The sequence below is a fragment of the Tamandua tetradactyla genome, chromosome 6 (genome assembly GCF_023851605.1).
Source record: "Tamandua tetradactyla isolate mTamTet1 chromosome 6, mTamTet1.pri, whole genome shotgun sequence".
Lineage (NCBI taxonomy): Eukaryota > Metazoa > Chordata > Mammalia > Pilosa > Myrmecophagidae > Tamandua > Tamandua tetradactyla.
Window position 1 is genome coordinate 6,188,355 of NC_135332.1, and position 24,367 is coordinate 6,212,721.

Consider the following 24,367-nt stretch of genomic DNA (forward strand, 5'->3'; position numbering starts at 1 on the left):
AGCTTTATTATTGAATATCACAAACAAGCATCTTTATAAATAAAAGCTTTGAGTTTCTAGGTATTTCCTTAGAACAGGCTTAGAAGTTTGTCACCTATCTGATAGTTGACTGTATTGCCAGAAGTAGACATCCAATTATTTATTTTGAATATTCCTGACTCTCGGTTTCTAGTTGTTTTAAAATATGTGTTTTATTTTACCTCATTGTATCATTTTATTAAAAGAAAGCTATTTCATATATGTTACAAGATGTGTGACATTAATACAATGCACAATTACAGTTGTTTAAGTCTAAGGAACATGTTAAGGAGATTAGTCATAATGACAAACCAGGAAGGAAAGAAATATCGGGATTTTTTAAAAATTCAATTCCACCTTCCATTAAAATGTTCAATGTTTAAATGCAAATGTATAAAAGGTATTATTAAGTAATTTTAAGTTACATTTAATTATGGGAAATTTTATTTAGCAACATACAGCTTAGCTTTAGTTCCCAAAGAATTAATCTCTATCATCAGAGACAAGGCTGCTTGGTCTACCAACACAAATTTCAGAATGATCAATAAACAGAGGAATGTTGGGGCAAAATGGTTTTAGGCAAGTCTGGAAGAATATTTAAGAAGGAACAACAGAACTACAAAGAATATTGCCTCACAATGGCCTCTGACTCTTTCCTTGTTCTGTTCTGGCAAAACTGAGAGTGTTCAGAAGTAGAGTAAAGGTGTGTCATCTAGTGCTCCTCTCCAGTGCTATGAATTTGGAAGCACTTCACTTAACCCTTTTTTTTTTAATCCTAAAATGAATTAAGTCCATTCCATCTAAGGAAGTCTCTATGGGTAATAGTAATTATAGTCAGGGTGAAAAGAGAGAGGAAAAAAAATATTAACAAGATTTATATAGGGAAACACCAAAGAAAACTGGGGACAATCCTCAGAAGATGAAAAGCATTTAGGAGATATAAATTTACTTAAAAACCTTTTATTATAAAATAAAAGGTAAAGAAAATACAAAACATTTATATTTTAAAAAATTACAGCAGGGAAAGTAGCATTTGTCTTTCTTTTCTCTTTATACCCTTGAATCTTTTTACTTTAGAAAATATTTTTTATTTTCATATACCTGATATCATTTGACCTTCCCTATGATCCTATGTTGTAAATGCTCAACAATATTTCTATTTTATTAAGGAGGAAAAGGAAGCCAAGAAGGGCTAAGTCTTTAATGTGGTATCTCAACTATGATTTTTATTATTAATTAACTAATATTTCAAAAGAGAAACCAATATTCATCATTGACAAGGTTCAGAAATCATTTACCTGGTATGTCCTAAAGATTCCCGCCATATTGGTAGCATCACAACCGGTTTAACTGCACACTCCAAAATAGCAAGAGCCAATGCAAATTCTCTGGGTTTGCTACACATCTGAACTGCCTTGATCCAATTTGCCCTGTATTTCAGAGGAAAATAAATTATTTCACTTTTGATCTTAAATTAAAAGCATAATAGTCTTAAGTTATAATAACTCCATCTTATATTGCATACATTTCTAGGCTAAGTATAAGTAGGTATAAATATACTGCTATTGGAAGTTCCTTCTTCACAGAATCATAGATTTTGAACTTTGGAAAGAATGCTAAAGCCCTTTAGTTGTCCAACTCCTTAAACCTTCTATAACGTTCTCCACTTCATTCCAGGCATAAAGACTCTGCTAGTGCTAGTTCATAATTTTAAAACACACACCTCTAAACTTTCAAACTGACTTCATTCAATTCACTGTTAATGACATTTTAAAGTGACCCCCTCTAATAATCATTTCATATATATTTATTATGTTTACAACAGTAAATTAATCTTAGTTTTCTTTACCTGTGTGAAGCCCAATTGGGATGAAGAAAGGATGAAGGGATGTTGTTTTCTAATTGGGTGATAGTCAATCTCAGAGTAGATATGGTAAGAACTTTAGATCCATGAACAGAACCATTCCATTTGAATTCTCCTGCCGGAGTCAGACAGAATTTATGTGCAAGATGCCTTCTCTTGTCATGATCTTCTCTGTGCTGGTGCTTATTCAAAGCAAATGAATTGGTGGAGTACTGATTGTGGTAGACACGATACTTCCCTTCTTGACCCAATTTAAAATAATTGTTAATATTTCCTTTCATGACCACTTCCTTTTTGGTGCTCAACCGTGAAATTTCTCCTTGAGAGTTAACTACCAGAACCTGACCAAGAAAATAAAAAGACTCCATTATTCATATCAAAAATGTAAATTTGTCTGATCAACTATCCTCTGGCAACTTGCAATCAATCATTCCAAATAAAGTATACAAGCTACATAAGGACTGTTAAAGCTTGAAAGCTAATTGTTTATAATTAAATAACAAAGATATGCCTGCAAAAAGCAAAAAAAACCTAATTATCAATTAAATGTCACAAACTATGAAGTATTTTCACGTACCTTAAATACACCCATGTAATAATATGTGTTAATCATTTACCTGTCACTATTTCAAGCTTCCAACATATATTTTTGGGGAAAAGAAAGGGCATTATATGCACTATCCATCAAAAAATATATTCCTGAAAATATTTTTTCTCTTCTGCTCCTTTTATTATTCCACCTTTAGCATAAGAGCCCACGGGTACTTTACAACAGCATTTCTAAACAACTGATCCTAATTTTTTAAAGTGCTCATAACTAGAACTGAGCACTAAATCATCTACAGTCCTAATGATAAAGCCTACAAAGATCCCACTTATCAGTATTTAAGAAAAAGGAGCCCTACTTGTTGAAGAGTGCTTTGAAAATTATTGCTTTTTTCTTTCTTTGTTTGGTGTATATGTTATATTATATAGTAAAAAAAAATTAAAAGAAAAAAAAAGGAGCCTCTAGCTCTTTAGAATTGTCCACAACAAAATTGATCATGTGGTAAAAAAAGTGTACCATCCATTTATAATATTCTATGCATAAAATCTGGGTACACAATTACACTTCTCATAATATAAACTTAACAGTTTAAAACTCTATGACCTACTTACTCTCCTGCAAGTAGTGAAAATACAACCCAATAGGAGGTCTACAGACTTCCTGTCCTTGTTTTTAAGGTATGGTAATTAAAACTGTATCATATCTTAGGGATTTTTTTTTTAAAGAAAAGAACACACCTCTTTGCCTTCCTTAAATAATTTATTTGCTTCATGGGCTGCGGCTGCCACCTGCTGGCTCTTCAGCTGACTAAGTTTGCTATCTGGATTCCGTAATCTGGTGATAATTCGAGTTGAACCAGAGGTACTTCTTCCAGCTCCAGGAGACTCACTTCTTTCCCCATTAGACTTCTCTAATTTGAAATCACCTGTTATCAAATGAAAAAAATCACAATATAATTCCTGATAGTAGGTGGTTCATATACAACAATATCTAACTTATCTAAAATTCCTACCTGGCATACATATAAGATCCAGAAAGTAAACTGAAAAATTTTTTTTTATTTATTATCACATAGTTCTATATTCATCATCACAATCATTTCTTAGAATACTTGCATCAATTCAGAATAAGAAATAAAAAGAAAACAGAATATACACATACCATACCCCTTACTCTTCCCTTTCATTGATCACTAGTATTTCAATCTGCTACTATTTTAACATTTGTTCCCCCTATTATTTATTCATTTATTTTTAACCCATATGTTTTACTCATCTGTCGATAAAGTAGATAAAAGGAACATCAGACACAAGCTTTTACAATCACACAGTCACATTGCAAAAGCTGTATCATTATATAATCATCTTCAAGAAACATGGCTACTGGAACACAGCTGTACAGTTTCAGGTACTTCCCTCTAGCCACTCTAATACACCACTAACTAAAAAGGAGATATCTATAGAATATGAAGAATAACCTCGAGAATAACCTCTCGACTCTGTTTGAAATCTCTCAGCCACTGACACTTTATTTTGCCTCATTTTTCTCTTCACTCTTTTGGTTGGAAAGTTTTTCTCAATCCCTTGATGCTGAGTCCCAGCTCGTTCTAGGATTTCTGTCTCAAGTTGCCAGGAAGGTCCACACCCCTGGGAGCCATGTCCCATGTAGAAAGGGGGACGGTAGTGAGTTTGCTTGTCATGTTGGCTGAGAGAGACAGGCCACATCTGAGGAACAAAAGAGGTTCTCTTGGGGGTGACTCTTAGGCTTAATTTTAAGTAGGCTTAGCCTATTCTTTATAGGGTTAAGTTTCATATATACAACCCTCAAGATTGGGGGCTCGGCCTATTGCTTTGGTTGTCCCCCGCCGCTTGTGAGAATATGAAGAATTCTCCACTTGGGGAAGTTGAATTTTCCCCCTTTCTCACCATTCCCTCAAGGGGATTTTGCAAATACTTTTTTACTCACTGTTGAAATCCCTCTGGACAAACCTACAAAATCTCATGCCCTACTCAAGGTTCCATGTACTATGGTGTTCAATTAAGCTGTCCACATCAGTTATATTAGGAAATGCACTAGTCAAAATATAAATTTTGTATCAAATAAACATTTTTTGCTTTAGTCTCACACATAAGTTAAAGTTTTAAAATATTAATTACTATCTATTTTCAGCACCCTGCAGTACTGACATTCCTTTGTTCTTCCTCATGCAAAAACATTTTTAAATTTGTACATTTAGTCACTATCATTATATCCCTTAGGCATTCCTAGATTACACACACCATCTCAGTCTTTATCATCTATCTTTCCTTCTGATTTCATTTGTGCCCCCAGGCCTCTTCCCTCTATCATTCTCACATCCAGCTTCATTCAGTGTTCTAACATTATTGTATTACAGTTAGGTAGTATTGTGCTATCATTAAATTGAAAAACTTCTGAACGGCCAAATCAAACGCATTATAATTGTTTTACTTAAAGCATGTCAGCACTTCACTGTGAATTATTATTTTACAGAAAATTCAAACATCCTAGGTTATCTAGTTTCAAAGCTCATGTATTAGGAAAATGGGAGAGGCTGCTATAAATTCACAAGTAACAAAGGCAGTAATTTGATATGTGCATTATTAAAATGTTGCCTCATACATTCAATATAGCCTGCTATATACAAAAAGAAAAGGATGTAATTGATTTTTGAAAGATTTCTACTGTCATTCTGCTTAAATACCTGAGAGTTTTGAGCTTATAACACAACTCATAAACATCTTCCTTAAAGGAACATTTTTCTTAAAGGAACCTAATTTATTTATGTATGGTTATTAATATAAAAATCAACTAAATCATGTTTTAATCTAATAAACCTCTCTCACATTTTCATAGTCTCTTAATTTTAAAAAGTGACAATTAATTGCCCAGGAGCAATTTCTACTGTATGTACCCATGAATCTTGCTTTGGCTGAAAACTTCTATACATTCTAAAACTCTCATGTTATTATCCATTTTCTACCGACAAATAAAATGACAAAGAAAATTTACTATATTATACATTTTACGATTGACATTTTATGTAAGTAGGGAAAAAATGAGATTGGGAAAGCTGGCTGTAGCTTTGGGAAGAAAAATTTAATGATTTGGTAAATTAAACATTTGTAATTTTATCTGTCCTATGTGTCTTTTTTCCTTTGAGGGATGCTCCCCTCTCCTGACTCCAATCATATGATTATGCCAAGGCTGAAAATTAAGTATCCTGTTCCTTTGGGGTGGGCAATGGGACCCAGCTTGGCCAGAGTACTCCATTGTTCAGGACTGGCTATGTGGCCCAAGCCACTAGGCCAATTTTTAAAATCTAGAGATGGGAAAAGGGTCTTTGCTTTTTGTATTAGAGAGCAATAAGAATATAAATTAGTGATTGGCTACCATAATTCCCACCGATACGGAGAAAATCTTTAATAACAGGAAACTATAAGACTATCACAGAAAGAAAAAGAATATGAAAAGGAAAAAGTGGCTTCCTGGATCTAATAATGTACCAGAAGCTGTTATCACCTCTGGACTTCTCAATCTTATGAGCCAATAAAATGCATTTTTCATTTTAAGCAAGTTAAAGTTGAATTTCTTTCACTTGCAAACAAATTTCTAAATAATCTAGTAAACCATTTAAGACTTTGACCCCAAAATACGGTACTGCCTAATTCAAGACGGCGTGGTACTGTTGAGTATTTTGCCATCCAGGCTGGGAAGCTAGTAACCTTCAATGTGTCACAGCAAAGCAATTGGTCAGACTCTCAACAATTTTCTACTGGGACTTAGACCATGAGTCTACCCATGCTAGAGTTTTAGGTAGACCGAACATAATAAAATGCCAGGATACTGAATTATGGTGGCTACTTCTTGGGGCCTTTTACACAGTGCTACAGTAAAGACTTTATAGATATCATTGCTCTAGACTGGGCTTCCTGAAAGCAGAAAGGGAATAAGTAGCACAGAGCTTTATATAAAAGGAGTCTCTCAATTTAGAGCCAACAATTCAATAATGCTGAGTCAATCCTTTCCCCCCTGCAAAATAGAGTCCAAATAGACCTAGAAGGCAGAAAATGCATTCTCAGGCGATTAGACCTTAAGAGGACAGAAAAAGGGAACAAGGCTGAGAGTGGAGGTCTCTGACCAAATGCCATAATTCCTGTTACTATAAAATTACTACGGTGCAGCCTGGAGGCTGACTGCTGATCTGCTTTATCCTACCCCTGCAACTCACTATGTAATGAGGCCAGGAGGGAGAAGCCTAGACAGACCCTATTCAATTGAGGGCTAGCGCTATTGGCTTGCTAAACAGATAAACTGGGGAATAGACGAGTTCTACCTTCAAAGATGCTGACCTAAGTTTTTAGGCATTTAGGTATTCACTGGATACTTACAAATTTACAAGATGCTATTGCCAAAAAAATTCCAAACCTACCAAACTGGGTGTATGATTGTTATAGCAAATCCGTGGCAATCCCTCCCAGACAGTAGCCATCAGGAACTAGATGGCTAAAGCAAAATAGTCTCCAGTTTTTCATGCTCTTCTTGCCTCTCATCACAGCCATCCTTCCAAACAACCAATAGCAGCAAGACTGGTCACAGAATACCTTCTATCATGAGTGTCACAGGCAGTTAAACTTATCATTTGGTTCACAGTTTGTGAGACCAACATGAGCTACATCCGACTGGATTAAGAGTAATGCACAACACACAGAAACTCTAGATTTGGTTCCAGTTGCAATCACCAGATAAAATTTTGGGAAAGAGGTTTTAAGAAAAGTTATCAGTTGTGAGTGAGATCTTTGTATTATGTTAGACAGAAGAAGCATTTTTGAAATGTACATATGGGAACAAATATGAGTATAAAGGTATGTGCTGAGCTACTCAAAGGTCGAATCATGGATATTTACTGTTTTCTGTCTTTGCAGCATATCCCTCTTTCTTAGGAAAATCACTCCTAACCCCACTCCAATCATATACTTTTGCTGGAGCTAACAATCACAATAACTTGCCTGCCCTGGCCACATGTATAGGAACAATATGATCTAAGATGGCCACGCAAATTCCTTCCTCAAGGACTTTTGATTTGGAGCAGGAATAGGGGCCTTGCCTTTGTCACAGACCTTAGAAAGATATGAATATAAAGTGCTGATGCCACCTTCCCTGCTGCTTGGAAACAGCCTTTCTGTATTAACAGAGAATGAAATCTACATACAAACATATGCAAATTTAAAAGGTAAAACAGAAAGGGAGACAGATTACTGATACTTGGATCCAGTTGTGCCTTAAAATGGCTTGAAATTCCAATTACATGTGTTAATACATCCCTTTTTATTTAAACTGGTTTAAAAGGGTTTGAGTACTTATAATTGAAAGAGTCCTAGTTAAAACAGATCTCCATCTCATACTACATATAAAATTACACTCCAGATGGACTAAAACAAGTTATTTAAGTCTTATGATAAATTATGATAAAATATATTTATATTCTTGGCATAGGGAGGGTCTTCCTTAGTTAGACACAAAATCCAGAAACTCCAAAGAAAAAGACAGATACACTTAATTCTAAAAAATATAAAAATTTCTGTGTAAGACAATACAGAATGAAAAACACATAATGACTATATGAATATATAAGCAAAATCTATGATTAATAGCCATGTCTTAAAAAGCATTCCTCCAACTCATTAAGAAAAATACCAAAATTAGCATGAAGAAATGAACAAGACATGAATAAGCAATTCATATGAAGTTCAATAAATGTGTGAAAAGCAGCTCAACCAAACTAGTAAGAAGGGAAATGTAAAATTTCAAACGAAATACTTTTTACCATTAGCCAAAATGTAAGAAATGGGTGAGGGTAAATTTAGCTGAGGATATAGGAAATAAGTATGTAAATTATTGATATAAATCCTTCTTGATGTACAATTTAGCAGAAGCCATCAATATGTTAAAATATACCTACCATCTGGAACTCAGCAATTCCAGCTCCTGTTTCTATCCTGCCAAAATACTTACACGCACGTACACAAAGATATATATATGTTGAAGATGTTATAAAGCACCATTATTTATAATAACAAAAACACACCGATAATAGAGAAAGAAATTAATTATGGCTCATCTATATTGTACAATACCATGCAACAGTTAAAAAGAATGAATTCCATTTATAACATGAAAAGACCACCTCCCTACATAATATTACTGAGTGAAAAAAGCAAGATGCAGGACAATACATGCAGAATGATCCTATTTATGTAAAAAAAAATTTTTTTTTTGTAAATATATATACATGAATATAACTGCACAAAAAAAGAACTAAAATGTTATACACCAAAACTGATGGTGGTTACCTCTGGAGAGGAAATTTGAAAGGGACTTCTATTTTTAGCTCTGTGTGTGTGTGTGTGTGTTTTTAAACAAAAACATTGAGTGCAAGTGATACTTGTGTTAAAAATAAAAAATAAAAAAAGGAAAAAAAGAAAAGAAAATCTAATTTCCCCATCCCCACACCAAACTTTAATTAAAAAAAATTTAAAAATATGAAAAAGCTCCCTTTAATGTATGAAATGTGTTCTTACCTATCTCTTCTTGAATAGAGACAGGTGTATGGGATTCTCTTTCTCCATTTTCAGGATCATCAGCTGCCTTAGCAGATTCACTCTGGGAAGAATTGAGTTCACTGCTGCAGTTACTGTTTTCCAGATTAGGCTGGATGGAGGTAGTGGTAGCACTAATGTTACTGCTGTCACTTGTCTTGTTAGGTTCTTCTAGAAAAATAGAATACCTGATTTTTAAATTGGAAATCACATAAAAAATAACTAATTGTCAGGAAAGACGTTTGTTTCAGGGTTTCATTATAAACTTCCTTAAAAAAAAAAAGCTACTCATGTATGAATAATTTAACTTTTGAAACTAAATTTGTTACTAACACTCAACGAGTTATTTTTTAAGTCTCCCAGTCAATTAACTTGTTGACTCTCATCATAATCTATATAGTACAAAGTAGACAATCTTTCAGATATCCTACAGATGAAGAAAAAGGTGACACAACTACCTCACAAAACTTAATGCACCAGATACTACAGAAGTGGTTTTGTTGAAATAAAATCTCAAAGTCTGAGAAGTTTATATTCTCTGTTTTCAAAATATTTAGAAACTAAGATTATCATTTTTTTAAATCATATGATCATTCCATTCTTGGTATATAATCAATAACTCACAATATCATCACATAGTTGTATATTCATCACCATGACAATTTCTTAGAACATCTGCATCAATTCAGAAAAAGAAATAAAAAGAAAAAAGGAAAAAAATCAAACATACCAAAATAAATAAATAAATAAAAATAAAAATCAAACATACCATACTCCTTACCCCTCCCTCTCATTGACTGCTAGCATTTTCATCTACCCAATATATTTTAGCCTTTGTTTCTCCTATTTTTTTTTCTATACCCCTTACCACTCCCTTTCATTGATCATTAGCATTTCAATCTACTAAATTTATTTTAACCCTTGTTCCCCCTAATATTTATTTTTAATCCACCTTTTACTCATCTGTCCACACCATAGATAAAAGGAGCATCAGACACAAGGTTTTCACAATCATACAGTCACATCGTGAAAGCTATATCATTATACAATCATCTTCAAGAAACATGGCTACTGGAACACAGCTCTACATTTTCAGGCACTTCCATCCAGCCTCTCCAATATACCTTAACTAAAAAGGTGATATCTGTATAATGCGTAAAAATAACCTCCAGGATAACCTCTTGACTTCGTTTGAAATCTCTCAGATTACTGATTTTTAAGGTTAGTTTCTACCTGAATTCTATGCCCCCATATTAACTAAAAGGTAACACCTAAAAATGATCGTTAACTTGGAAGAACATGTATTATTACTAAGAGCATAGTTCCTAAAAGCTTACCAAAATTAGCACTGCCATAAACTAAAAGCCCATCTTTCCATAGCAATTCAGAAATTAAGAAACTACTTTTCTGCATATCATTTTTCCCACTAATAAGATACCCTTTAAATCAATCAGCTAAATTAAAGAGTTGCTGACATTATATCACAAAGCCTAATATATAATAAGCTTCCAAAAATTTTGAGGGGAAAATATGCCACAACTTAATTGAAAAGCGGGAAATTATATGGACAAGTCATAAAATAAATGAAAATGAGCTTAAACGTGGAAATATGCTTACTTCATTCAAACTAAAGAAATATGAAGTAAAATTATATGGAGAGGGTGGGCCACGGTGGCTCAGTGGCAGAGTTCTTGCCTGCCATGCCGGAGACCCGGGTTTGATTCCCGGTGCCTGCCCATGTGAAGAAAAAAAAAAGTTATATGGAGAAACTACCTCTCAGCTATCAGACTGGCAAAAATCCAAGTTCAACAGTACACTCAGGTGGAAAAGCAGTGGATTAAATGGCACTCCCTACATACTGCTTGTGGGAATACAAAATGGAACATGTGGATAAAAGGGAATCAATAATGTCTAGAAAAATTACATATATATTTACTGTTAATCAAGTAATTCCACATCTAGAAATCCATCTCAGAACATACTGATGAAAATTACTAAAATACTGATCTACAGAGTTATTCTTCCCAGCATTATTTATAATGGCAAAAGACTAAACACAAACAAACAAAAAAAGGGACCAGAAGTGTCATGACAAAAGAACACAAAAGCCTCAGGAGGTGACTAAGAATAAAAGGGGCAGAGAATCCAATTTATTGATTGAAAAAAGGTAACTTCAGTAAAGGTCCAGTAGAAATTTAAAAGATAGGATGCTATGCCAATAAATTTTAAAATTTAAATGAAATAGGAGATTCCTAGAATAATGTAACTGCCCAAAACCAACATAAGGAAAAAGGACAAGGAAATATAAATAGTCCTTTGTCCACTAAGGAAATGAAATCTGCAATGAAAACTCTAGGATGGATTCAGCAAACAAAAGGGATAAATAACAAGAGCCCACACAAACTCTTCCAGACAGAAAAGAGGGAATTTGTCCCAACTAGTTTAAGAGGCCAACTTCACAAAAGCCTGGGATAGAAGTAATTCTGTACTGCTGATATACCAAAGCCTGACATGGACATTTCCATAGGACAACTACAAGGCAATCTCACTCATGAAAACACATGCAAAAATCCATGTAACAATATATAAGAAGGAAAATAGATCACAAATAATAATTACAGGAACCTGAGATTGAGTCAACCTTCAGAAACTAACATAGTCACAGATGATTATATATAGAAAATCCTATATATAGAAAACCCCAAAGACTACAAAAAAACTACTTCTGCAAAATTGCAGGGTACAAGATCAACAAATAAAAATCAGTTGTGACCCAACCAACACCATTCCCATTAACCCTAAAGAACACATAGGGCTCTATCTGAAATCCTACAAAAGTTCACATGCTAAAATTACTTTCCAGAAACCTACTACTTCCAGATGGTTCCTAACTTGAGAAGCCCTCAAACACAGAGGTGCCAGTCTCTCCAAGAACATTAGCCAATTCCATCCCCCATCCCATCTCGTAGACACCCTTTCAATATGAAATGGGTAGAACCCAAATATCCCTAATGATTGAATAAAAGATCAAAGGAGAAGGAAGAGTTATAACAAAGAAATTCGGATTTAATAAAATGACTATAACTGTTGAATCATTATATTCATATTTCTTTTTAGTCTCCAGTGTCTTAGAACAGCTAGAAGGAAAAACCTGAAATTGTAATACTGTACCCATACCAAACTTTGAAGTCTGTTCTATAATAACTTGTTAAAATGAACTTTGAAATTTATTGCTTTTTTGTATATATGTTATATTTCACAATAAAAAAATGATAAGAAAAAAATGGTGCTGGGAGAACTGGATTTCCACATGCAAAACAATGGAGTTGGATCCCTACCCTAACCTATAAAAAAATTACCTCAAAATGGATCAACAACCTAAATATAAGAGGGAAAAGCATAAAACTCTTAGAAGAAAACTTGGGGTGTAATCTTCATGATATTTAATTGGGTAATGTGTTCTTAGATACAACAGCAAAAAGATAAGCAACGAAATTTTAAAATAGACAACAAAACGAAACAGATAAATTGGACTCCATCAAAATTAACCTGTGTGATATGAAATCAGAAGGAAGGGTAGAAGATAAAGACTGACATGGTATAATATAGGAAAGCCTAAAGTGTACAATGATGCTCATTAAATACACAAATTCAAAAAATGATTTTGTGTGAGGGAGAACAAATGAATGTCAGTATTGCAGGGTGTTGAAAATAGTATATGGGGAAAAGTACAATCAATGTAAGCTAGGGCCTAGTGTCCAGTAACTGCTTCCACTGAATGTAAGAAAGGTATTATGCCCAAACTGATGTCAACAGGGGAGGGGATTGGGAAAGGGGTGTGGATTCTGTGTGGAAGAAAAGGAAACATTTTCTGATACAGTATGGTAGGGAAGGCATGTCTATACAATTAGGCTGGATTGTATGATGTGTGAATAAAACTTAAAAAATGAACAAAGAGAAACAAGTGCTAGAGAGAACGTGGAGAGAGAAATGAACCTATTCACTGTTGGTAGGGAAATGAGAGATGCAACCCTTAGAGGGCAGTGTGGTGGTTCCACAGGAGGGTAGAGGTGGAGTTGCCATATGATCCTGACACCTGGTTGCTCAGTGTATATCTGGAGGAACTCAGTGTGAGGACACGAAAGGACATTTGCATACTGTTGTTTCTGGCAGCAGTGTTCTGTGATCCCCAATGGAAGTGGCCTAAGAGTATAACGACTGAGGAATGGAAGGGGGAACTATGGTGTATACATACAATGGAATACTGAGTGGCAACAAGGAATGAAATTGTGATACATGCAACGAGATGAATGAACCTTAAGAGCTATATATTGAATGAAATGTCAGGAATGAAAAGACAAATTTTGTCATGTCTCGATCATACAGACCATAATATAAAAAATCAGTGAACTAAAGTCAAGAGCATGGGTTATCCGGTTGGGGCTTATTGCAAAGGATCCTAGATTATATGTTCTTACAGCAGTCAATATATTCAGGAACTTTAACTGTTAATTCTTAATTCTGAGATATTGAGCTGTTGTAAATAACATGGTCTTTCCCAGAAACTTCGGGTATTTATGTGATATCTGAGACTCAGAGTTAGAGCTCTAAAGCTATGCAAGTCAGCACAACCCCATACAGGAACTGTTTAAAAAGTTGAAAAAGTGATCAGATATCGAGTAGAGACATGAATGAAGCTGATCTGGATAGGACTAAGGTTTATCAGAGGAGCTGGGTAAAAGATGATACCATCCATGTTTTAAAATATCAACTTCTGATGAGACTAAAAGGAGAGATGCTTATTTGGCGTAAAATTTCTATTTTGGGTAGTGCATTTCCTAATTTAACTTGTATGGTCAGTTTCATCAACACCATAAATACATGGAATCTCAAATAGGGCATGAGATTTTGTTGGTTTGTTCAGGTGAGTGTGATGCCCGATAAATCCCAGAGAGATTTGGACAGTGAATAAAGAAGTATTTGTAAAGTCCCCTTGAGAGAATGGGGAGAAAGGAGACAATATTCAACTTTTCCATTCGGAGAATTTCTGATATTCTCACAAGCAGTGGAGACAACCAAATCAATAGGCTTAGCCCCTGACCTGGGGGTGACCCTATGAAACTTATTCTTGCAAAAGATAGGCTAAGCCTACTTCAAATTAGATCTATGAGTCATCCACAGAGAACTTCTTTTGTTGCTCAGATATGGCCTCTCTCTCTGTCAGCCGACGTGGCAAGTGAATTCACTGTCCTCCCCCTCTACATGGGACATGACTCCCTGGCAACGTGGGATAGAAAACCCAGGATGATATGGGACCTGGCATCAAGGGATTCAGAAAACTTTCTCAACCAAAAGGGGGAAGAGAGAAACGAGACAAAATAGTGTCAGTGGCCGAGAGATTTCAAACAGAGTCGAGAGGTTATCCTGGAGGTTATTCTTACACATTATATAGATACCCCCTTTTTAGTGTATGGTATATTCTAGTGGCTGGAGGAAAGGACCTGAAACTGTAGAGCTGTGTTCTAGTAGCCTTGTTTCTTGAAGATGATTGTATAATGATATGGCTTTTACAATGTGACTGTGTGACTGTGAAAACCTTCTGTCTGATGCTCCTTTTAACTAGGGTATGGACAGATGAGTAAAAAATATGGATAAAAAATAAATAATAGGGGGAACAAAGGTTAAAATAAATTGGGTAGATGGAAATACTAGTGGTCAATGAGAGGGAGGGGTGAGGTGTATGGTATGTATGAGTTTTTTTTTCTTTTTTATTTCTTTTTCTGGAGCGGAGCAAATATTAAAAAAAAAAGATCATGGTGATGAATACACAACTATGTGATAATATTGTGAGCCACTGACTGTATATCATGTATGGAATGTTTGCATGTTAAGAATGTGTGTTTGTATGTGGTTTTTGAAAATTTATTTATTAATTAAAAAAATTAAGAACAAAAACATTAACATATAATTCCATTCTACAATGTATGTGGTTTTATTAATAAAAATATTTTAAAAAAGAAAAAAACAAATAAAACCTAACTTGTGTGCACCAAACGACACCATTTAGAACATGAATAAACAACTTACAGAATAGTTGCAAGTGATATATCTGATAAGGGCTTAATGGCTAAAATAATTAGCCATTAATGGCCAAAAATTCAGAAGGACAAACAATCTAATTTTAAAATGGGAAAAACATTTGAAGAAACATTTTTCCAAAAAATATATACATACAACTAAGAAGCATAGGAAAAGATGCTCAACATCATTAGTCATTAGGAAAAGGCAAATCAAAACCACAATGAAGATACCACTTCACAAACCAAATAATGAGTATTATTTTTTTTAATGGAAAACCCAAGTGCAAGTGAGGATGTGGAAAAACTAGAATCCCTGGGCATTGCTGGTAGGAATGCAAAATATTTCCTTGTGGAAAGAATTTGCTGGTTCCTCAAAAAATTGAAACAGAATTACCACATGACCCACCAATTCCATTCCTAGGAATATACCCCAAAGAACTGAACACAGGGACTCAAACAGAAACTTGTACACAAATGTTCATAGCAGCACTATACACAACAGCCAAAAGGTAGAAGCAATCCAAAGAATCATTAACGGATGAATGGGTAAAAAAAAAAAGGGGGGGGGTATTTGCAATGGAATATTACACAATCATAAAAATGAATGAGGTTCAGGTAACATGCTACAACAGAGATGAACCCTGAAGATAGCATGTTGAGTAAGACACAGAAGGACTCATCATGTTGAGCCAGACACAAAAGGACACATATGTGATTCCACTTACAGGAGATATACAGACTAAGCAAATCTATAGAGTTAGTAAGTAGATTAGAGATTACCAGAGGCTAGGAAGAGGGAGAAATAGACAGAGCTTAAAGGGTATGGAGTTTCTATTGGAGATGATGAAGAAGTTTTAGTAATGGTAGCACAACACTGTGAATGTAATTAATGACAATGAATTCTACACATAAAAGTATTAAAATGGCAAACTTTAATACATATATGTTACCACAATAAGGAAAAAAACACTAAAACATATATATTCTTTTTACAATAAATATAATTAAAAAAAAAACCTTTCCATCCAAATAACTTTCCAATCTGACTATATATTTCATTGATAAGCTTTAATCATTAAATTATGTATCAGAATACATTCTGAACATTTACCAAAAAAATCAGATTATCTCCTGTATTGGCTACCGTTTTTATTAGAAAAATTCTCCCACATCAAGTATTCTAATAGCACATCCCACCCACTGGCCACAGGGTGACTGATCAACCATGGGTAACATACACCCATCTAGGGACAGCACACTGCCCGGCACATTGTAGGCACCCAATAAATATCTTGAATAAATATGAATAAATGAGTACACAGACAGAGAAAGAAACAGACAAAAAAGGAGAAAGACACGTGTTTTAGTGTCCCTGAAGATCAGAACTTTATTATTATATCCATCTCTTGCCCACTAAAACGTGAAGCCCTCAAGGGCCTATATTTATCTGTTAGTCACTGGCATATCCCCACTAATATATTCTTGCGTCATAAGTTCTTAAATCGGGGATCTATTAAAATGCTTATCTACTTCATAAGGGTATCAAATCCTCTTTAAAACTGGTGTGATATTTTAATATGTCTTTAAAAATATTTTTCATGATTTCAGGGGAACATGTATGAAAAGATGGCATTTTTTCAGGTGTGTTTGTTTTTTTAGTATAACCATGAAGAGGTCTATGGAACTATTAAATGATTAGGCTTTGAATTTATTGCAAGGGTAGCATTTTTAGCTGCACAGCACTCTAATGCTGTTGATGACCTCAAACCCACTGTGATGCCAGACACTGACAATTGCTATTTGTTCCCATTCTAGCTTTCATTAACCTTCTTGTTCAGATTCTCAAATTAATTTTTTCATGACATATTTTCTGCCAATACACATCTTAACTGTAAAGTTCAATTCCAAAGGGTCTTATTTACAAGAATTATTTGATCAACAAACACTGAATCAGTAAATGTGTGATTTAATTAATCCATTTGTTAATCTTTTCTTGTTAGGTTTTCTTACTCCCTCAAAGGACTGATTATACAGCAATAACAGTAATACTCAACATTTACTGAGCAGTTAATATGTGTCAGGCACTATCCTAAATGCTTTATATATATATTATTTCACTTGCATTTTTTAAAAATACAAATCAGATACTAGGATAACAGTTTCTCCCTTAAACTGCTCCAGTAACAAAAGAACAACAATTATCACAAAGCTTAAAAGGCAAATGACTGCTAAAACGTGAGCAGTTACTCAGGTTTAAAAGCTAAGCAATGAAAGAGTATATAAACCCACTGGGGTCTGCATTAACTATTGATCAATCTCTAAAAGGCCAAAAAAAATTTTAAGGTATTTATTACAAAAGTCATCATACTTTCAATAAAAATGGATTTTTTTTCACATTATAGTGGGGCAGTACTCAACTTTTAAAATTTTATCCATGAATATATGGAAGTCAGAAAAATGCATTTTTTTTAACTGGACAGGACCTAGAGATTTATTAACAGAATTACAGAACTGAATGACAGATCTTTGTGAGTTTCTCCCATTCAGTGAATGACTCTGACATTACTTCTGAGAGGTATTTATGAAATTCATCTGAAGGGGAATTTACTACTTCTATTTTCAAAACAGCTCTAATTCTAAGAAGCTTGTTTATATTTAGTCAAAATATTCTTACCATTATTTCTATTTATTTGACTTAATAAAACCCTAAGAACAATTGTAATCCCCTTAGATATCAATCCTCCAAGTATTTGAGGTCAATTACATTATTTCTACCCAACAAACACCAAGTCTTTTCTTTTCTAGACTTAAAAAAGTTATCTTATATTAAAATTTGGTCTTCCCTGACATGGGCCTCTTCCTGCGTTCTCTTGTTTGATTCTCTGCTCTCACTTGGACTCCAGTTTCCGCTCTCTGCACTGCCATGTCTTACTCTAAAGAGACCCCTGCCATCTGCCCCAGCAAGCAGGACCAGTCTGCAGAGGAAGGTGGCATGCATATCCGCTTTGCCTAGCTCTCAGAGCACGCCACTGCCCAGACCAAGGGGTCTGCATGGGCTGTGGGCTACGACCTGTACAGTGCCTGTGATTTACATTACCACCCACGGAGAAAGGCCTTGTGAACACAGACATTCAGACAGCCCTTGCTTCTGGATGTTATGGAAGAGTAGCTCCATGTTCTGGCTTGGGTGCATAACACTTCACAGATGTAGGAGCTGGTGTCAGAGATGAAAATTATAGAGTAAATATTGGTGTTGTGCTATTTAACTTTAGCAAAGAAAAGCCTGAAATGAAAAAGTGTGATCGAATTGCACAGCTGATTTGTAAACAGATATCTTACCCAGAAATAGAGAAAGTTCAAGTTTTGGATGTCATGGGAAAAAATTAAAATTTCTGCCAAGAATAGAAAATATACTTTTTCCCCTTAAAATTAATGCTTTTACTTTAAGTATTTTGGTGTTTGTGCTTCTATAAATTTAATAGCTCTAATCTCTAAAAAATTTAGTTTTCTTATGATCAAGTAAAGGAAACCTCTGGTGGGATCACACAGAAACTTTCTTGCACTTTTCTACTAATTGATTGTTGTATGTAAATCTTCTTTGCAGTGTCCTAATACAAGCAGTTTCTTTCTTAGTTCATTTTTTGTGCAACTGTACATCTAATGAAAAATAAGTATTATTTAATTCACTAACTGCTACCCCTTCAGCAACTTATTTTGCTTTGTTTTATAAACCATAAATGATACCTTTTAGTCACTAAACTTGAGTTCTTTCACAAATACAAATTTTTGCATAAACTGAACTAAGAGATAATAGAGGAGAGTTTTTAAAGTTAAAACTTTTTAAAGTTAAAAAAAGAAGATATCTTTGGGTGCACATGGGTTGTTCAGTGGTAGAATGCTAGCCTGCCATGCAAGAGACTGGGGTTTAATTTCCAGCCCATGTACCCAAAATAGAAAAAAATGTCATCTTTATTAATTTCACCAGATGGCTTTTCTCCATCTAATAAGCAGTCTCTCACCAGTATATTTTATAGTGGACTTATTGCTGTGATTTTTCAGGACCCCAACATGTACACCCTTATATAGCTCCTAACATTACACTTGCATTTTCAAAAACAATCTCCAACTGACTAGTACTCAACTGAAAGTAGCTACCACAAGAACACACTGCTGCTTGTCAAGATTCCTCATGTTACAAAACAAGAACATTGAGGCCTTGAGAGATTAAATGACATTAACTTAAAGGCAGAAGCGGACCTACCTGTGCCCAACTCCTTCCCAACACATTAGAATAAAATCACATACCCAATATGAAATGAAGCAAATCAAAGTACTGAAAGTCTGAAAATTAGTGATAGTCTTTTACAGAACAGAAAAAGTCTTTGAGAATTTCCATCATGGCATAAAGTATGATTCTTGATTGTTGGTGGAATTGTCAGTGTATATTTCCTTAATTTGCTCATTTGACTTTTCTAATTAGAAAAAACATATATATTGCTCCTGTAATAAAACTTTTCATTTAAACACCACTGAATATTTAAATGTGGTTAAAAGGGGAAATTTTAGGTTATAGGACTGTACAACACAAACAGTGAACCCTAATGTAAACTATGGACTATATAGTTAATAGTATAATTATAATAATATTCCATCAACTGTAGCAATAAAAGGTACCAGACTAATGCAAATGTTAATAATAGGAAAAAAAAATGTGTGTATGTGAAGCAGAGGGTATGTGGGAACTCTATTTTCTGCCTGATTTTTCTATAGACCTATAACTCCTCTAATAAAAAAGAAATTAAAAAAAAAAGCTTCAAATAATTATTGGTTAGCTTGCTTTTTTCGCATGGGCAGGCAGTGGGAATCGAACCCGGGTTTCCAATACAGCAGGCGAGAACTCTGCCACTAAACCACTGTTGTCCGCCCCTAGCTTGCATTTTTATGTTAAAATATACATTGTAATAAGTTTTATGATAATGGCTTTCTGTCATAACATTTTGGTTTGAAATGCTGTAAAGAACTATACAAGTACATGCAAACATAAAATTAATTTGTTAGTATATACAAATATGTAAAGGTTAGATCAATTCAACACTGAGTCATTATATAAGCATTTAAACCAAATTGTCTGCCACAATGGTCTGATAATAAAATACACAAATAAGTCTATTAAACAACAACAGTTAAAATGAACTTAAAAAGCATGAAGATGATGAATCTTAAGCTCTTACTGCAACAACATCTCTCAAACTAAATGTTAGGTGACAATTTAGCAATCAGGGATGGCACTGGAAGCAAGGAGCATGGATGAACACATATGTTAACGTCTTAGGTGACATTCAGCTTTCACTACAAAAGGGAAAGATTCCCTCCATTACAGAGGCATTGATACGCTGCCCTCTGTACCTGGCACATCCTGGGGGAGCTCAGATGCCACCTTCTTCTCTGCCATGTTGCTGCTATCATGGGTTTCTGAGAGACACCCCACGGGGCTCCTCCCTTCAGAGGGACTAGTCTCTTCTGAAGAAGCATTTGTTGTGTTGTCGCCAAGAATTGTTGACACAGAGTTACCTTTATCCCCAACTTCAGTTGGCTCTACAGCAAAATGCACAACAAAACTTTAAAGGTATTCTTTAAAATTGCTTTAGAATCAATGGCCATACTCTATCAACTACTCATAAAACCTACTTTTATTTTATGGCCATTTCAAAGCAATTAGATCCTGGGATATTTTTGCAGTAGAAAATCCAGAAAATATTACGGATATTTAATATATTAAAATGTTTAAGCACTTAATATAAAATGAACATATTTTATCACATGCAAAAGTATATACTCTGGCAAAAAAAATAGGGAATTTTCAGCAACAAATCTCAGAGGGAAATGGCAACATACTAACTAGCAAGTACAAATAAAGATAAAAGTACAGATCATAGCAAATCTATCAATATATAAATGTAATTACCATTATACATGTGTGTGTCCTAATCTCTTTAGATATGTAAAATTAAGTCATAATATTTTTATTTTGCAAGTAAAATTGGAGGTTTCATAAATAACACTTAGGAAATATTTCTTTTTAGCAATTTTTTTTTTACCCTCGGATTTTCCTTGTTCAGGATCATCTGGTGTTTTATCATCGTCTTTTTCAAGGGACTGGTCTTCAAACTCGTCTCTGCTTTTCTCAGCATCTTTGGAATTATTGTTCTCAGTCTCATTCTTGTCCTTTTCTATTTCTTCTGGGCTTTTCGCATTATCAATGTCTCCTTTTTTGGCTCTTATAGATTCCAAAATTTCTTCTATAATAAAAACATATAACAAATCTTATTTTTATATATACCAAATATAAAAGTACTAAAAATGCTACTTAGTTTCAAATATAACTTATTGAGAATAAAATATTTTAAATAAAATGAAATCTTTTTAAAGCATTAGATCTATGAAATAAGGATCATGATTACTAATAAAATATTGTGGTTTAGAGAACTTTGGCTACCTTCACTTCTAAAAAATACATGCTAATTACAAACTGCATCTTAAAAAAAAGAGAGAGAAATTAGTCTATTTTTTGAAATTGAGACTTGATACAGATTACTGCCACATTCTCTGCCATAGGATAAAAACAGCAAGCTAACACAGAACCACAGTCTGAGCAGCATGGTACAGTGACCAAAACCATGGCAGCTCTGACATGAATTAACTGCATAAACCTGAGCAAGCTACTTTACTCTCTCCAGGCCTCCACTTCATCAACTGTAAAATAAATAAACAGAGGTCCATTTGGTAACATTTCTCTCTAAAGTCCTTTACTGTTCTGAAAGTCTCTAAGATGCTTTAGCCCTCTCTTAACTTGGCCAGAATGATACTCTGGCATGGTGTAGATCACAGAAAGTACAAAGGGTATGTATGGATTTGTCGATATTAATCACATTCTTTGGCTTATAATTCTGTAGTATCATTCTTAATTTTGTTGCAAATTGTTCCCATTTTGGTTGGCCATTTGGAGCTCTTTCAAGTAGCTCTCGTGTCTTTCAGGCAGGCCCGGAGGATGTTTAAAATGTAAAAAAAAATTCTTTTTATGTTTAAATCTATCCATCTTTCTACCTACCTACCTCATCTCTCTACCCCTTCCTTACTTTCTAACACTACAAAACACTCCAGGCTCATCTTGTATTTTCTCTGCCCCAGTCCTAGAGTATGCTCTCACTTCCTGGTTCTTTTTTATTGGACAATGATATTTAGAAGCTACGTTTGCTTGTTACTACTGTTGGTATTGCTGCTTCTAGGCTCTCTCAACAGACAGAGTTAGGAAATAAAAGTATACATATAATAACCCATGAATATACATATATTTATTTCTGTATCTATCTGTGTATATGTATGTATGTATGTATGAATGTTGGGGGAGGGAGTCATTCTAGGATAGCTCTCTTGCTTATTTGTAAATTCTTTCTTTTATATAAAGTAAGAAACCTGGCTCTCATTATCTACAACATATTTAGTTATCTGTTCAACCCTAGTATAGATGTAGTTTCAGAACTGCTGAACTATATCCCCATAAGATATCAATTTACCAACTATGTACAATGTTTGTGAACAAGAAACATTTTTAATTCCATGTATCCATGGCGCTACTTTTGGTGGATTTCCTTGTTTTCATTTCCTTTCATTGTTTTCTATCTTCACTTTAGTTGGTGTTTCTTAAATTGTAAGTATCTAGCATAAAGTCATCATTGAAAAACCTATCCTTCTGATAACGTGACTATATTTGAGCTAACTAAAGTTAATTTCTCTCTCTCATCTTCCCTACTCCTAATTCCTATAAGAATTTAGAGCCAATGATAATATAATCATCAAGACAGGACAGTAATTACAAACTGAAGGAATTCCTAATGGCATCTTCTCTGAATTTTTCATCATCCAAATCACCCCAGGATCTCTTTTTACATTATTTTCTTGCATCCTTTTTCCTATCTATACATTCTGCCTTTGAGTTTTGATTTACCCTCCCCTCAACTTACTTTTGTTAACTACACAAAACTTATCATTGGAATTAATCTCAATCACTATTATGAAAGAACTTCATATTTGGAAAAAGAAAATCTACTTAATAATTACCTGCCTTTCTTAGAACCACACTATTTTTCACTTTCAAATATGGCTACATCCTGATGATCTTCAACCACTGCCATTCCCAATAAACCAAGGTACAGTCTCCTGACTTTCCTAGTGCCATTTAATGAGTATCACACAACACTAAAAGAAGAAAAACCTACCAAGTTTAGATCATCGAAATTAGATGAAAAACAGAAGTAGGAGACTACAGGTTTCAGATTTTCTAGGAAGGTTCAAATTTCAATATTTTATTTTCTTATCCCCTTTTAAGTATATTTATATTTATCAGTCTCTGTGTGTTGGTTTTAGGTTAAAAAACTCTGACAATCATAACCATTAAAAAAAAGATCAAAAGATCTGGGGTGAGATGAAAACATTACAGAATGAAAGAAAAAATTATCAGTTTAGACTATATCTGATCTATAGCAAACACGCACATTCTATAAATGTATTTTCTATATTTCGCATCAATTATGTTAAAAGTAAACAAACAAATTAATCTACACGTTTTTAAAACCATCTCAAAAATAAAATACCTTCAAGCAAGAAAGGAAAGCACTATAGAATACAATTACCATTTATATATATATAGATGTGTATGTGTGTGTGAGATAACCAATTATAATAACTTGTTAGTCACGGAATTTAGATGATGGCTATATGGGTATTGACTGTATAATTCTTTCAACTTTTCTATTATATACAAAAAATTACATAAAATATTGAGAACAAAACACAAAAAAGAAAAATTGAACTCCCAAAAGTAAAATCTTCTAAAGTGGACATATAAATATATATTTAAAAACACAGGGAATTCTTGATATTCTCACAAGCAGTGTGGATAACCAAAGCTATAGGCTGGTTTGTTCATATGAAACTTAACCCCAAAAGGATAGGTCAAGTCTACTTAAAATTTAGGCACAAGAGAACCTCTTTTGTTGCTCAGATGTGGTCTCTCTCTCCAGCCAACACAACGAGCAGTTAGACCAACCTACCCCTCTCTACGTGGGACATGACTCCCAGGGGTGTGGACCTTCCTGGCAACATGGGACAGAGATCTTGGAATGAGCAGAGACTCAGCATCAAGGGATTGAGAAAACCTTCTCGACCAAAAGGGGGAAGAGGG

The 24,367-nt window shown here is 34.2% G+C and overlaps 1 protein-coding gene across 16 annotated transcripts in view; it reads right to left on the reverse strand.

Annotated features, from left to right (window-relative positions):
- Positions 1-24,367, reverse strand: part of BPTF (bromodomain PHD finger transcription factor) — a 179,262-nt gene that overhangs the window by 83,780 nt on the left and 71,115 nt on the right. For 11 of the 16 annotated variants that reach the window (XM_077163601.1, XM_077163596.1, XM_077163599.1 and 8 more), the window contains exons 4-9: positions 21,225-21,425; positions 20,533-20,721; positions 9,029-9,217; positions 3,167-3,354; positions 1,868-2,223; positions 1,317-1,448 (exon numbers count right to left, since the gene is read on the reverse strand). In XM_077163601.1, the coding sequence (XP_077019716.1) occupies positions 1,317-1,448; positions 1,868-2,223; positions 3,167-3,354; positions 9,029-9,217; positions 20,533-20,721; positions 21,225-21,425 (1,255 nt within the window). The remainder of the gene's footprint in view (positions 1-1,316; positions 1,449-1,867; positions 2,224-3,166; positions 3,355-9,028; positions 9,218-20,532; positions 20,722-21,224; positions 21,426-24,367) is intronic. The other 5 variants (XM_077163603.1, XM_077163611.1, XM_077163597.1 and 2 more) reach the window with 4 other exon arrangements.